Source organism: Macrobrachium nipponense, chromosome 49, assembly GCF_015104395.2.
Source record: "Macrobrachium nipponense isolate FS-2020 chromosome 49, ASM1510439v2, whole genome shotgun sequence".
NCBI classification, from domain to species: domain Eukaryota; kingdom Metazoa; phylum Arthropoda; class Malacostraca; order Decapoda; family Palaemonidae; genus Macrobrachium; species Macrobrachium nipponense.
Genome location: NC_087224.1, coordinates 7,002,748 through 7,018,279, shown reverse-complemented (window position 1 = coordinate 7,018,279; position 15,532 = coordinate 7,002,748). Strand labels below are relative to the sequence as shown.

At 43.7% G+C, this 15,532-nt stretch overlaps 1 protein-coding gene across 3 annotated transcripts in view; it reads right to left on the bottom strand.

Annotated features, from left to right (window-relative positions):
* The window catches only part of LOC135205298 (dnaJ homolog subfamily C member 13-like), a 683,293-nt gene that overhangs the window by 394,994 nt on the left and 272,767 nt on the right, over positions 1-15,532 (bottom strand). For all 3 annotated transcript variants that reach the window (XM_064235698.1, XM_064235699.1, XM_064235700.1), the window contains exon 12: positions 11,427-11,657. In XM_064235698.1, the coding sequence (XP_064091768.1) occupies positions 11,427-11,657 (231 nt within the window). The remainder of the gene's footprint in view (positions 1-11,426; positions 11,658-15,532) is intronic.

Genomic DNA, 15,532 nt, shown 5'->3' with positions numbered 1-15,532 from the left:
CCAGTTTAGGTAGACACGAATACGCTGTCTTCCTATCTTTAACGAACATTGAAGGCGGTGAAGACGGAGAAGCAGGTTCAAAGTAATCTGGATAAGTGGACAGGAAAAATTTAAGAAGACTCGAATAAGCCGACGAATCCTTGTCATCTTGATCCAAAGCTTCCTCTTCAGACTGCACGGAAGCAGAGTCGAAATCAGGCTTATGTTGTACCCCGGTGGAGGATTTCAACAAACTCATAAGATCCTGGAAATGCTTCTTAAATGGAGCTAAGGTAGAATCGTCTAACACTGTAGAAGTCGATGGTCTTTCAGTCGAAGAACGATTCTTTCTAACAGGTGAAGTCTCCGCACAACGAGTCGACACAGGCGAACAACCAGTCGAAATTCCTATCGACTCACGGCGAGGGGAGTCGAACAAAGACGAGCGAATATGCTTCTCTGGACAGTAATACGGAGTCGAACGAGGCGACCGAGCCGAAACTGCGACTGAGACTCGCTTGGGAGAGTCAAGCGATCGTGAATTATCACGAAGTTTAGTCCAAGAGCCATTGCTTTTAGCCGAAAAATGCGACTGTGGAGGAGATTCACTAAAATATCACATCCGGAGCAAAACTACACGAAGGTTGAGGACTCCAATGCCTCTTAGACTTCTTAACAGGAGTCGGTGACGAATCACCCCCAAGAATCGAATGTCTTTTTAACAGTCGAGACACCAAATCACTTTGCCTTTTATGCACTGGCGATTGCACTTCCAAATCAGAAGACAGATGAGAATCACAAACACTAATACCTTTCCACATCTTTTTAGACGACACCCGCTAGTCGACGGAGTCGACGGCTGACCGTGGGCAAACTCCCCCAGACTCCTTCCGACCTCCGGTATGTCTTCTCCTGGTTGCGGGGGAGCGGGACAGTGACCTTCGTCTGGGAGTCGAGGGGGAACGGACAACCACCTCTTCAGGCGCAACATTAACACTTTGCACTGCACTAGATTTCACTGTACTATCTACGAAAGCTTTAAAAGACATTCCTAACTTCATAACTGATTCAGCTAACACTTCGAACTTTTTATCCATCTTAGACTCAAGCAAGGCAATGGTGTTGGGTTCGGAAACATGGGCAACTTGAACAGGGGTAATCAAAGGAGAAGTAGGAGGACTATTAATTGGAGAAATATTCTCTAATAAAGGAGAGGCAAGAGAAGACTTATTTGTCTCCGAAGAAACAGGAGTAGTTTCTAACCTATTCTTACTACTAGCCCTAAGAGCTGCCTTCCTCTTCCTATCTTTCTCCATTTTCTCAGCATGCTATCTAACCGCCTTCCATCCCTGTTCATCCAATTCTTTACATTCATCACATGTCACATCCATACCATTACAATTTTGTCCTCTGCATTTAGTGCACTTAGAGTGCGGATCGTGACATAATTTTAGCTAATCTTGTTTTGCAGCCAGCGCTGCAAAACCTTACAGCAGATGAACTAGAATCTGACATAATTAGCAATAATGACGAAAAACTGAATAGAGATAGCTAACTGGCAAGAAAAAACCAAAAACTTGTACATCACCAAACAAAAACCAAAATCCAAAATGGCGACGCAGGAGACTGCAGCGAAAATCTCACAGGTGTTATCCCGTGAGCAGCAGAAACGAAAATTGACGGTAGAAGGCTAGCAGTACCCAGGGTTCCCGGATGTGGGCGGGTCTTGTATCACCTATACTTAAGATAGCAACGCCGCTGGCGCCAACAATTTGAATTTCGACTGCCGTAGGTAAGAAGCTATAAGCTATGTAACTGTTCGGTAAGTCACTTATGTGAAACTGCAAATCAAGGGAATGCTGAATCACAATGCAAAATGAGATAAAACTTTATAGGCTAACACATCAAAAGAACTTTCACAAAGAACTTACGGTGTAGTCTGCCACGGAATACTTCAACCTCTACACACTGGACAGTTCTTATGCAACAATGCTAACAAACTGCGGTTTCACACCACACAACAAACATTATCCCTTCATGAAAAACTATTAAGAGTTCCTCAGACCACTTCACACTATCGCACCAAGACAAAATGTAAAAAAAAAAAAAAAAAAAAACGAAAGGGGCAAACACAAAACATCACACATCAAGGCAGCAAACAACATGCGCCAAAACAGTATATGATACAGTGCAAGATCCTTAGGCCAATCCTTCCATTCATCACACCTAATCTCTACATCACACTCTGTAACCCTGCAGCTGGTACAAATATTACGTTGATCTACCTCAAATTGAGACATCCTGATTACATAATAATCATTCCTACATAAGAGGGTTGGGATTTTTAAATTTGTTTTCTGGGCTCAGCTCGTGTCGGCCTATGAAAGTAATCCTTAATATCATCTTTCTAGGTAATATTATCCTAAAGTTACCAGAGAAAAAACAAAAATTAATTAAGAAATGTCAGTAAGACTGACTCGCTCACTCTTAAAAGAAGTGTCGGTATGATATAGGGGCGAGTGTGGAACACTACCACGAGACAAACACCAATTAGAACTTCCCTATCAGAATCCCCCTAAGAGAGAGCCGATACCCAACGGGCGATGCAGCCTCTACTACTACTACTAGAGGACGCCACGGACAGCAGCGACCCTAGCGGTCATCCTTAATTTTTAGCACCAGCGTCTAGACGCAGATTTTCTTGTGCTATATTTGTCTCAGGATTTATCTCGTATTCTACGATGGAACGCTCAGCAATTGCCACGGCTAAGTTAAGTAACTCATAAGTAATATTTTATCACAGTTTTATCTTCCGGGTACCAGTATTTTCCTTTTTATAGGTCATATACGGTTCCCCGGTTGTCTCGTGGCGGCCATGCTGCCTCGTAAGAATTCCCGGTCTTCCATACTGGGACTTCTTAACAACTTATGGGCTTACCATTATCACGTTCATTGTTTTACATCGAGTTTTAGCTAGTTTAGCCCTCTTACCATTCTCTTAGCTTGGTATTTAGGGCTATTATTATTTTTATTCTGGCCCAGCATCCCGGCTCTTGCTCTACATCGGCTATCGCTGGCTCCGAGTAGGCTCCTGTTTCTTGGAATAGTTTGCCTCCTCCTGGGCTTCTTTCTCTTTTACTAAAAGTGTCTCTTCCACCTTTCGATGTATTTTATTATTATTATTTAGGGTGTTAGGCTAGCCTAGGTGCTTGTTCCATGTATTGGTACAGCTTGGTTCACGTGGCCCTACCACGGTTGTGTTGATCGCGGCCTAGGCCACCGGTGGTCACGTGTTCCATAGCACCTTACCCTGCCCCTTCCCTCCCTCTCTGATGTAGGGAGGAGCTGGGGGACCCCTTGGTTGTCATAACAACCTCATAGCCTTCGTCTCTCACATTCCGGAGGTGCCGGGGGGTTCCGCCAGCAGGGGGTATAGGGCGACCACTATGAGGTACCGGGTCTCCATACGGGTAGTTGGTGAGGTGGGGAGGAGTAGGCCATCCCTTCCCCCTTTTCCTCGCTCCCGCCGCGCTTCACCAGGGACCTCCTTCCCCCCCCTACCCATTTCTCAGCCACCTCTCTTACGATATGAAAGGAGCCTTCCGTCGCAGCCGGGGCCCATTTGGTTATAGGATATTGGCTCCGCTAGCGGACAGGGTGGGTGCTATGGATGGTCGATTGCTTGCCTACTATATCCTTATATCTCTCGCTACCGGAAGGGAGCTTACCCTTACCTACGCACTCTTCTAGTAGACGGGTGGAGAGAAGTTGGTTTTTATGTTGTTACTATACTATGTTAAGGATATATACCCTTAATTTAAGATGATTTTTTTACAATGAATTGTGTATTATAATATTTATGTTAATCAACCATCCCCGCCATTATCCGTTGTGGTTTCCATTACCACCACTCCTAGTTGGTTGATTCTTGTGCCTCCGCCACTGGCGGAGCCATAGCCTTTCTTCCAACATGGTTACCACACGTATTTTAGCAGGGCTCTGGTTTTATCTAACTTTATCGCTCCGGCACCAGCGGAGCATATGTTAGGCTGTAAGTGTTTACTTTGTACTCATGTACGTTTTCACTTACGGCTACCAACTGCCAGGTCCTCGCTTGTAATGCGACGCTGCACGACCCCTGCGGACATGACGAGTGCAGGTCTCACGCCCCATGTGCCACCTTGTTCAACGAGTCTATCGTCTGGCATCCCGAGGCCTGCACTATATGCTACGACCTGGTCGATCAGCTGGTTGGTGGGGTAAGACCATTATGAGGTTATTTATCAATTTACTAACACTTTTAGTTCGTAAGTTTGTTAACTCTGTCCGCAATTGGTAGCTAATTCAGCCTTTCTTTCAGGCTAGCGGTGTGAGGGAAGTCGCCCTCGCCACCCTGAAAGCGTGGTGGGCGGCTTTGGAAGAACGCCGCCAAGGGCCAGCCCTACATATTGGATAGGAAGCTGGCCATCCAGATCTTCCCTGCGGGCAAGTCGACGGGACTACGTCGACCCCTTGTCCGCCGCCCCCCGTGATAGCCGCCATCCAGCAAGAACTCCAGCAGTCGTTAGGGGTCGTAGCCGCCCAGGAGTCAGTTCCGGACGTCGCCGGCCTGGACCTGAATCTTGAGCCGATGGCGGTAGTGAGTGAGGGTTTGTTGGTTGAGGTAGGTTTGTCGGGCGCCCAAGGTCTTTCTTGGGCGCTCCTGGATCTTCTCCTGTCCCTTCTTCTTCCGCCTCTTTCCAAGGCTTTCCGGATCCGAGATCCCTAGCCGCAACTCCCAGCTCTCTCTGTACCTCCTAAGGAGAAGGGAAAGAGAGAACCGAAGACCTTGTCTAAGACGACTTCTAGGAAGTCGTCTTCGTCTTCTTCGGCTAGGAAGTCATCGACTTCTTACGCCGACGCGGTGAAGGCTAGCCAAGCTCTTCCCAGTCGAAGAGCTCCAGAGGCAAGGCTTCGAAGGAGAAAGCTCGCGCTACCTCCGAGTCGTTGCCTTCTCCCGCCTCCGCTGCCCCCGCCCCCTCTCCGGCTATGCCGGCAGGGGTGGCAAGCACCAGCTCCTGCGTTCCTTCTCCTGTCTCACCAGGAGTGATGGAGCAGGTAGGAGTGATGGTTGGTTCCCAAATCTCAGCTTGGGGAACACGTTTTTGAGCAGATGTTCGCACAATTGTCGAGCACTCTGTCTCAACTGGACAGACGGTCCAGGAACTCTCGAATAGAGTAAGAGAGAATGAGGATCGGATGGCTGGCTATCCCAGGCTCCTCCCCCAGTATCCCCTGCTTTCTAGCACGGGGATTCTCCAACTCCCGTCTTACGACTCCTTGCCAGCTTTCTTCTATGGGAGAATCCATGGAGAGTAGCGGCCTACGCTCCCTTTAAGGACGGGATGATTTCGATCCCGGAGTTTGGCACTCGAAGGATTGAGGACTTCGAGTTCTATCCTCCGGGTCTGTCACAGCCTTTCATCGGGTATGCTAGGCTGACGCCAACGGCTCTTACAAGGGGAGGACAAGATCTCGAAGGAGTCAGTCCTCTACAGTAGAGATCACGCCCAAGGGAATGGGTTCACTGCCTTGAGGACTGGGAGTGTACTAATACTAAACTCCAGGCCTATAAGAGCCCCTTCACTATTTTCGCCACGGAAGAGGAGGTCTCTCTTCCGTTCGCCACGAATTGGTGGAGAAGGCTCTTCAGGCAGTCCTCAAGGATGAGCCCGTTCCACAGTTGAGAGAGTCGGAGTCCACTTCTCCACTCTCTTTCCCGCCTTCGGAGAGTTATGGGAAACCTGCCAGCTACTTCACGCAGGGTAAACTCAAGCCGGACTGCGCTATGGACCAGTTCGGTGAGAAGTTACCTAGGCTGCCGGACTCCCTAATCCAGGCAGAGTTCGATGCGCGAACTAGGTTTGGCAGGTCCCTTAACTCCCTCATCGTCACGGAAATGGCTGCGCTGTCTTACGCGAACGAACCGCTATTCAAAATCCTGGCAAAATCGCAATTTCAGACGGTTCTGTTAGACGCTTTTGACTTCTTCCAAGCCAGGAAGAAACTGTCGGAAGCATGTTCTTCAAGAGTGGCACCATCAGGCACGAGCCTAATAGACTCTTGAACTGCCAGCATGTTTATGGGAGAGCGGATCTCTTCCCTGAGTCAGCAGTGAACGAAGTCCACCACGAAGCTGCTAGACTCAACCAGAGCCTTAGAGCTAGGTGGGGTATTTCCTCTAAGAGGAAACAGGAATCCGTTCCCACTGCTGGCAAGAAACCAAAGAAGGCTGGTAGGAGGTTCCAGCCATATAAAAAACTCCAGCATCAGCAGCAGTTTGTGCAGGCAGTCCCAGTCACCCAACAAGGACAACCTGCTACATCTAAGCAAACTCAGCCTTTCCTCCTGGTGCCCCAGCAATCGCAACCTTCGACTTCCTATGCTATCTCGCCTGCCTTTAACCCTGCTTATGAAGCTCAAGGCTACTCTCAACCGAGGGGTAGGGCGAGAGGTTACTTTCGTCACCGTGGCGCAGGAAGGGGCACAAGGAGTAAGCAGTTCAGAGGAGGGCGTGGTGGCCAACCCGCCCATCAGCAATGAGGCTCCCCAGGTAGGAGGGAGGCTGTTCCTCTTCCGCCACAGGTGGGGGTTCAGCAGTTGGGCACAGAGCATAGTGTCCAAGGGATTAGGCTGGAGCTGGATCCAAGATCCTCCTCCAATCAAATCATTCCATCAGGTACCGTCAAAGGAATTGATAGATTACGCGGAAGAACTCCTTCAGAAAGGAGCTATTGCGAGAGTCAAACATCTAAAATTTCAAAGGTCGCTTATTCAGCGTGCCAAAGAAAGGCTCAACAAAAAGAAGGGTAATCTTAGACTTGTCAAAGCTAAACTCTTTCATTCGCTGCGACAAGTTCAAGATGCTTACCCTCTCGCAAGTAAGGACCTTACTTCCGCGTGGAGCCGTCACATGCTCCATCGATCTTACAGACGCATACTATCATATCCCTATAGCCAGGCACTTCCGCCCATTCCTAGGATTCAGGCTAGGAAGTCAGACATTCTCATTCAAAGTGATGCCCTTCGGTCTGAATGTAGCCCCCACAGGGTATTCACAAAGATAGCAGAAGTGGTTGTACAACAATTGAGAGCTCAGGGAATCATGGTAGCGGCATACCTCGACGATTGGTTAATCTGGGCACCAACAGTCGAGGGATGTCTCAAAGCTACCAAAAAAGGTAGTTCACTTTCTGGAACATCTGGGGTTCCAGATAAACAAAACGAAATCCAGACTTGTTCCGGAATCTCGTTTTCAGTGGCTAGGAATCCAATGGGATTTGTCCTCCCACAATCTATCAATTCCAGTAGCCAAACGGAAGGAAATAGCAAAATCTGTCAGGCAATTTCTCAAGTGCAAACAAACGTCAAGAAGAAACCAGGAGATTTAACCTAGGGTCTCTTCAGTTTGCTTCGGTAACAGATATCCTTCTGAAAGCAAGGCTGAAAGATATAAATCGAATTTGGCGGTCAAAAGCAAACTCCAAATATCGAGACAGTTGTCAGTAATCCCACAGATCCTCCGCAACCAACTACGGCCCCCTGGTCAAAAGTAAAGAACTTAGCCAAGAAAGTACCCCTTCAATATCCCCTCCCAATGTTAACCATTCACACGGACGCATCCCTGTCCGGGTGGGGGGGATACTCTCAGTTCAAACAGGTTCAGGGGACTTGGTCAGTTCAATTTCGCCAGCTCCACATAAACGTGTTGGAAGCAATGGCAGTATTTCTTACTCTGAAGAGACTGCTTCCCCCGAAGAAGTCTCATCTAAGGCTAGTTTTGGACAGTGCAGTGGTAGTTCATTGCATCAACAGAGGAGGGTCCAAATCCAAGCATGTGAATCTGTCATGATAGCCATCTTTGCATTAGCAAACAAACACAAATGGCATCTGTCTGCCACTCACCTGGCAGAGTAAGAAATGTGATAGCAGACGAATGCCCTGTCCCCCCGGTCAGTTCCTCTGGAATCAGAGTGGTCTCTGGACGTCGGGTCATTCCAGTGGGTAAGCCTGAGAGTCCCAGGTCTCCAAGTGGATCTCTTCGCCTCACAAGCGAACCACAAGCTCCCTTGCTATGTGGCCCCCAACCTGGACCCTCTGGCTTATGCCACGGACGCCCCTGTCGTTGGATTGGAATCAGTGGAGGAGATTTATGTTTTTCCTCCAGTGAATCTTCTCTTGAAAGTCCTAAGCAAACTAAGGTCTTTCAAAGGGATAGTAGCTCTGATTGCACCGGACTGGCCCAAGAGCAACTGGTATCCTCTTCTTCTGGAATTGGGTCTCCGACCTCAACGGATCCCCAATCCCAAGCTATCACAATCAGTACAAATGAGGACTGTGTTCGCTTCCTCAGGAACTCTCCCAGACCCTAACTTTATGGACTTCATGAAGTTTGCGGCTAATAAAGATGCTGACATTGATCCACATGAATATTCTCTTCCTGAATCAGATAAGAGAGAGTCAACCATTAGACAATATGACTCAGCTGTTAAAAAATTAGCATCTTTCTTGAGAGAATCGAACACTACAACCATGACAGTTAATTTGGCTATATCCTTTTTCAGATCCTTGTTTTGAAAAAAGGTTTTAGCATCTAGCACGATTACCACTCATAAATCGGCTTTGAAGAAAATCTTTCAAGTAGGTTTTCAGATAGATCTGACTGAATCTTATTTCACATCTATCCCTAAAGCCTGTGCTAGACTTAGACCTTCTCAGAGGCCTACTACAGTTTCATGGTTCTTAAATGATGTCCTCAAACTAGCTTCAGATACTGACAACTCATCTTGTACATTCATAATGCTCCTGAGGAAGACATTATTCTTATTAAGCCTAGCCTCAGGAGCTAGAATTTCAGACTGTCGGCTCTATCCAGGGATGCGGGTCATGTGGAATTCCTCCCATCAGGAGAAGTTCTACTTGCTCCGGATCGTAGCTTTTTAGCCAAAAATGAGGATCCTCTTGCAAGGTGGGCTCCTTGGAAGGTTATCCCACTTCCACAGGATCCTTCTCTCTGCCCAGTATCAACTCTTAGAGCCTTTCTATCTCGTACTTCTTCAAGATCCTCAGGTGCTCTCTTCATGAGAGAAAAAGGTGGTACTTTGTCAGTGAAAGGCATTAGACAGCAAATCCTTTACTTCATTAAACAAGCCAACCTGAGTCCCATTCCCAAAAGCACATGATATCAGGGGAGTAGCCACCTCAATTAATTATTTTCAACATATGAACTTTGAGGATCTTAGAAAGTATACTGGATGGAAATCCCCGACAGTCTTTAAACGGCATTATTTAAAGTCCTTGGAATCTTTAAAGTTTTCAGCAGTAGCAGCGGGAAACATAGTTTCCCCTGATACTGCTTAGTAGTTGTAGTATTAATCCAGGTCTCCTTTCTACCTACTTCAACCAACATGCCTCAACCTATCACCAGGCTACTCATCATCATAGCCTTAGCCGTTGTGTGTTGTAGTGGTTTGTCCCTTATTTTTTTGCTAGGGACAACCACCCTTGTACTGATATGTACCTCAGTGGTCCTACCCTTATTTTTATGCTAGGATAGGCCACAATATGTTTGTATAAATTCTCCAATTGGATTTGTGATAACTTCAGTCACAATGTGTTTGTATATATTTAAATTAATGGTATTAATGTATTAATGATGGATTGAGTGTACCTACCCTTATTTTTATGCTAGGGTAGGACACATGTATGTATAATTATTGTACTTATATGTTTCTAATTAAGTAAATTCAAACATTTCCTTATTTTACATGCATATTTATGAATTTTGTTACTACCATTTAAGTACTTTAGTTTACTAACATTCTGTTATTGATTACTGTAATAAGTTAGTTTAAGTACTTAATTTGTATGCTGTATTTGATTTACTTATATTATATCCATCATTTTAATATGTTTTTCATTTTTCCCTTTTCCATCTTGTCTGTTTCTCTGGTATTCTTTCATAGGCCGACACGAGCTGAGCCCAGGGAAAAGGGTTTTTATTTTGACGAAGGAAAAATCTATTTCTGGGTGATTGGCTCGTGTCGCCCTATGAAACCCATCCCTTTTTATGGTTTGTTTTCCCCCCCTTGCAGGACAAGATGTATTTATGTTTTAATTAAGGATGACCGCTAGGGGCGCTGCTGTCCGTGGCGTCCTCTAGTAGTAGTAGTAGAGGCTGCATCGCCCGTTGGTATCGGCTCTCTCTTAGGGGATTCTGATAGGGAAGTTCTAATTGGTGTTTGTCTCGTGGTAGTGTTCCACACTCGCCCCTATACATACGACACTTCTTTTTTTTAAGAGTGAGCGAGTCAGTCTTACTGACATTTTCTTAATTTTGTTTTTTCTTCTCTGGTAACTTTAGGATAATATTACCTAGAAAGATGATATTAAGGATTACTTTCATAGGGCGACACGAGCCAATCACCCAGAAATAGATTTTTCCTTCGTCAAAATCCTTTTTTTAGTAAAAAATTTTAAAATCAGTGATTCATTGGATTTTTTAAATTTATTTGGTTTTTTGATTTGTTAGATGTTTTTTCAATCCTCTTTTTCCTCAAAATGTATTTTATGACAATTAATATTGATTTATCTTTTACATTTCCAGTTCTGGCCTAAAGTATGTACTTGCAATTATTTTTATATAAAAATAAATACTAGATGCAGCACAGTTATGCTAAAGTTTTTATTAACCTCCAAACCATATTTTTCAATTTGTTTGCTTTCAAATTAAAATTTTTTTTTTAAATGTTGAAAATTGAAAAATCATGATTTTTTAATTAAAAAAATCAATGATTTAATTACATGATTAAATCAGTTTGATTTAATCATTGCCAACCCTGCTACATAGCCTGATGTTGGTTGACTTGCTTCCGGTGGAAGACATCCTAGGAAGATTAAAATAACAGCACCGTGACAGGAGAAAACAGCCACATTTCACCAAATACCAACATTCGCCTAGACCTAATGGTGGCAAGGAGAATTCGGACTAGAGCTAAAACATTCAAATACACCTGGTGGAGAACAGGTGAATTAAACAGTCTTCCGGGTCAGCCAAGCGATCTTTATTCTTTTGTTTGATCTCAAATAAAATTTTTATAATACCCTGATTTATTTACAGACAACCTGAGGGTCTAGGTGATGCATGTGTCATACTACTAGTACTATCTCCTCTATGTTCAACAAGACTGTAGAGCCTAGGGATAATTATAGGTCATTAACAGGGGCATACATACGAGTGATGGGTTTGTATGAAGAAACACATTTTGTGTCAAAACTCAGTTATTACAAGACTTCAATATGCTTAGACTAAGCGCAAAATTCTTACCAAATAAAACTTGTTTTCAATGCAAAACTACCTACTAATAGGATGTAACATGTAAAGAAAATAATCATATAGCCATACTTACTACTGTTCTTCCTAAAAGATCTATTGCTGACTGATTTTCTGCTGCCCACAGAGAAACTAAATGACGAGAAAGCTGGCGATGAGTAAGAAGCCTCCCATCAGATGTCTGGGTGTAGAGAGCTGTATAAAGATGTCTTGGTAGCGCTCCTTCTGTTAGGGCTAGAAGTTGCATACGTTCCGGTATATCACTTTCTCCTTCTTCAATGACAGCTTTCATCACCAAGCCAGCCCCCTGCAAATCAGAAAAATACATAAACAGTCAATATTTTCACATAAAAAAAAAATACATAAACAGTCGATATTTTCACAATGTCAATGGAGATTCAACAAACAAAATATAATACAATTGTTGCATTGCTACAACACCTTTTATGATTTATTACTAAATGTCAGTAACAAATATCTTTGATATTAAACATAGAAAAAACTCTTACTGCACAGAGTAATTTTCAGCATCAGAAATATACCACATTGCTTTGGTTTTAGAAGCTTGGTGACAAGGTAAGTAACTCCTGGCAAACATATGACAAGTAAGGGAACCACTAATTGTCTTCATCACTTTTCCTTCCAACCGTTACAAGACTAAATATATATGGCAGTAGTTACAGGTGGTAATTAACTACAGACAGTGGTACCTCGTTTGTCGAATCTTTCTTATGTCGAACATTCCATTTTTCTAGAAGATTTTGTATCGTTTGTCAAAAAAATAGTATTTGTACTTCGAACAAACCAATTATCTTCTTTATACTTTTATTCGACTACCTATTGCGTCCTACAAGAAAAACTGTATTAACATGTTTTTCCTTTACAATATGTTTAATGATAATGATGTTCAACAAAATAAATAAAAGAATAAAACATTTCAATATAAAATTTAGCTTAAAGTTGTACAAAATCATGTCAACGTGGAGACATCACGCGCGGCTGACTTGATACTGAATAAAGGAGCATTGATATTGACGAGAAGAAGAGATTTAAAACATTGCTGTAGGTATGTAAAATCAATAACAAGGCACATAAATAAAGGGAATTTTACAATAAATTTAACAATGTTAAATTTGAAAACAATCAAATGCAATACAGTAGCAATAAAAATATATAAAACTCTTATTTGAGCCAGTGTTCGGTGCGCTGAGTGAGACTATAGTTTAATGATATCCATATTAAACAAAAATGATATTGTCATGATACAATAAAGTTTGTTCTGTTCATACTTACCTGGCAGATATATTATATAGCTGTATTCTCTGATGTTCGACAGAATTTCAAAACTCCCGGCACACGCAGTGGTCGGCCAGGTGGTTAGTACCATTCCCGCCGCTGGGAGGCGGGCGTTAGGAACCATTCCCATTTTCTATTCAGATTTTTCTATACCACTGTCCTCTGAGGGGAGTGGGTGGGTACTTGATTATATATATCTGCCCAGGTAAGTATGAACAAACTTTATTGTATCATGACAATATCATTTTGTTCATGACACTTACCTGCCAGATATATATACAGTAGACCCTTGACTCACGAACACAATCCGTTCCTAGACCTTGGTCGTGTTCCAAATTGTTCGTGACTCGGAGCTAATTTCCCCATAAGGTTTAATGGGAATATATAATTGGTTCTCGACCCCTACGAACCAATATATATTATGTATATTTTGCCTTATTTACACAGATAATGTAAAAGTCAGTGTAAAAAACCTTAATATATCTAATAATATAATTTAAAATGGTAAACTAACACTATAAAAACGTTTGTAAAGTGAACACTTACTATGACTGGCGAGACTTCTGGCTTGACGGACAAGAGAAGAGGAGGGTGGTGGGTGGGGAGGAGGTTATTGTGCGGAAGGAGACCCTCCCCCATCCAGGTTGGGGAGATCTCGTTCCGGAGATTCAACTCTTCTAGGTTTTTTTTGGTGAACGTTTAATCACAAACTTATCCAATGTCTGTTGCCTTTTCCTTCCTTGCATAACTTTTCTGAAATGGCTCATTAAATTTTCATTGAGCCATATTCACGATCCTGTTCATAACAATTTTATTGTCCGGATGATACAATTCAAGGAAGCACTGGACATCATTCCACTTTTCCAATGTGGCTTTTATCACATCACTGCTGACATCTGTAACTTCCTCCCCAGCCTCCTCTTCGTCAGTTGATTGCTCCCGAGCAAGTTGCTCCTGCTGCTCTTTGTGGAGTTGAACAAGTTCGTCCGCAGTCAAATCTTCTGAATGTTCAGCGACCAATTCTTCAACATCTTCGTCGTTGACTTGTAGACCCATACTGTTGCCCATGGACACAATTTCTTGCACAATCTCTGCATCGAAGCCCTCAAAGTCACGGACAGTTACGCACTGGGGCCAAAGTTTCGCACGCAGAATTTAATGTGCGGTACGTAACTCTGATACATTGCCGAGCTTTTCTCGCAGATGATCGGCTCGTTTACACTATCACCTGCCATCTGTTTCTCATGTACCCACTTCAAAATTATTTTTTCTGCCTCTTCGAGGGTTTGCGATCTCATCTTGTTAGTACTGTCACTCCCTTCGCAACATTTGCTTCTTTAATGGCATCCTTGTTTTTCAAAATTGTCGAAATTGTCGACTTGGCCATCTTGTACTCACTTGCGATATCGGTCACGCGAACACACGATTCAAACTTTTCTATAATTCTTTCTTTATTTCAATGGTTATCTTCCTCTGCACCCTCTTCTCACCATCACTCTTCACTTTCTTACTTTCACCACCACTCTTCACTTTCTTAGGGCCCATTATGAAGAAAATCACAAGTTTTAGCGCAAAAAATGCTAAGCGAATTGACGAACGTCTTGTACACAATGAGATGAGACAAAGAGCGATGCGTGGGTGACGCCGTGCGTGGGCGGCTGGAGGATGGCTGTTCCCATGGCAACTCAACGCTCTCACGTGTGCTGGGCGATTTCGCGCATTTTTCAAATGTTTGTGTCTAAAAATTAGTTTGTGAAACAAAGTGAATTGTTATTTTCCAGAAATTTCCAGCATTTTTCAAATGTTCATGTCTCAAAATTAGTTCATGACCCAAACAGAATTTTTATTTTCCGCATTTTTTTTTTGTTCGTATCTCAAAGTTAGTTCGTAGGTCAAGGGTGAAATTTTACCTATAATTTTGGTCGGGGATCGAGTTGTACGTGGGTCAATGCGTTCGTGAGTCAAGGGTTCTACTGTATAGCTGAATCCCACCCTTGGAGGTGGGAAGGGACAGAATAGAAGGATTTGGAAACAAATTACATGCAGATGATTGACATCTTGGTTCCTTACCTGTTAGCATAGCTGACTTCGTGATTACTGTCACCCAAGTCCGCTTCTGCTTAACTAGTTTCCAGCAAGGTAGTGACCTGTATAACTGGAGGGCTCTAGATGATCTGTCAACGGGAGCGTGACCACAATGTGACTAGACCATTTTGACCATACTCTGAGGACAACGAAGCAAAAACAATACCACCTGACCTAGCCCAACTAAGTTAGTCCCATAACTTTTAGGCTAAATAAAGGGAAGTCCGCCTCAAGCGGCGACCCTACAACCATAAAAAACAACACCATAAATTAAAAGCACACCTATCCATTTTCCAAAGGATGGGAATCGTGCCGCTTCATGTCCCCATTCACTATATCTGCGGAAATGTACGGTCCCAGCGAGTAGCAATTCTCATATGTTTTGCTTCACATCTCTGAGGTAATGTGAAGTGAACACAGAGTTGCTTCGCCAATATGTGGCACTCAAGATATCACTGAGTGCCATATTCTTTTGGAAAGCCACCAAAGTCGCTATGGCTCTGACTTCGTGAGCTTTAATCTTCAAAAGACTAAGGTCACTATCTGGACAAGACGCATGAGCCTCCCTGATGGTGCTTCTTAAGAAGAACGCCAGAGCGTTCTTCAACATTGGTAATTCTGGTCTCCTGACCGAGCACCACAGGTTGTCCGACGGACCTCTACATTGTTTAGTTTTCGCCAGATAAAACTTGAGAGCCCTGACAGGGCACAGGACTCTCTCTGGTTCTCGTCCGGTAATCTCTGATAACCCCTTGATTTCAAAGCTCTTGGGCCAAGGGTTGGTACGGGTTTTCGGTTCTT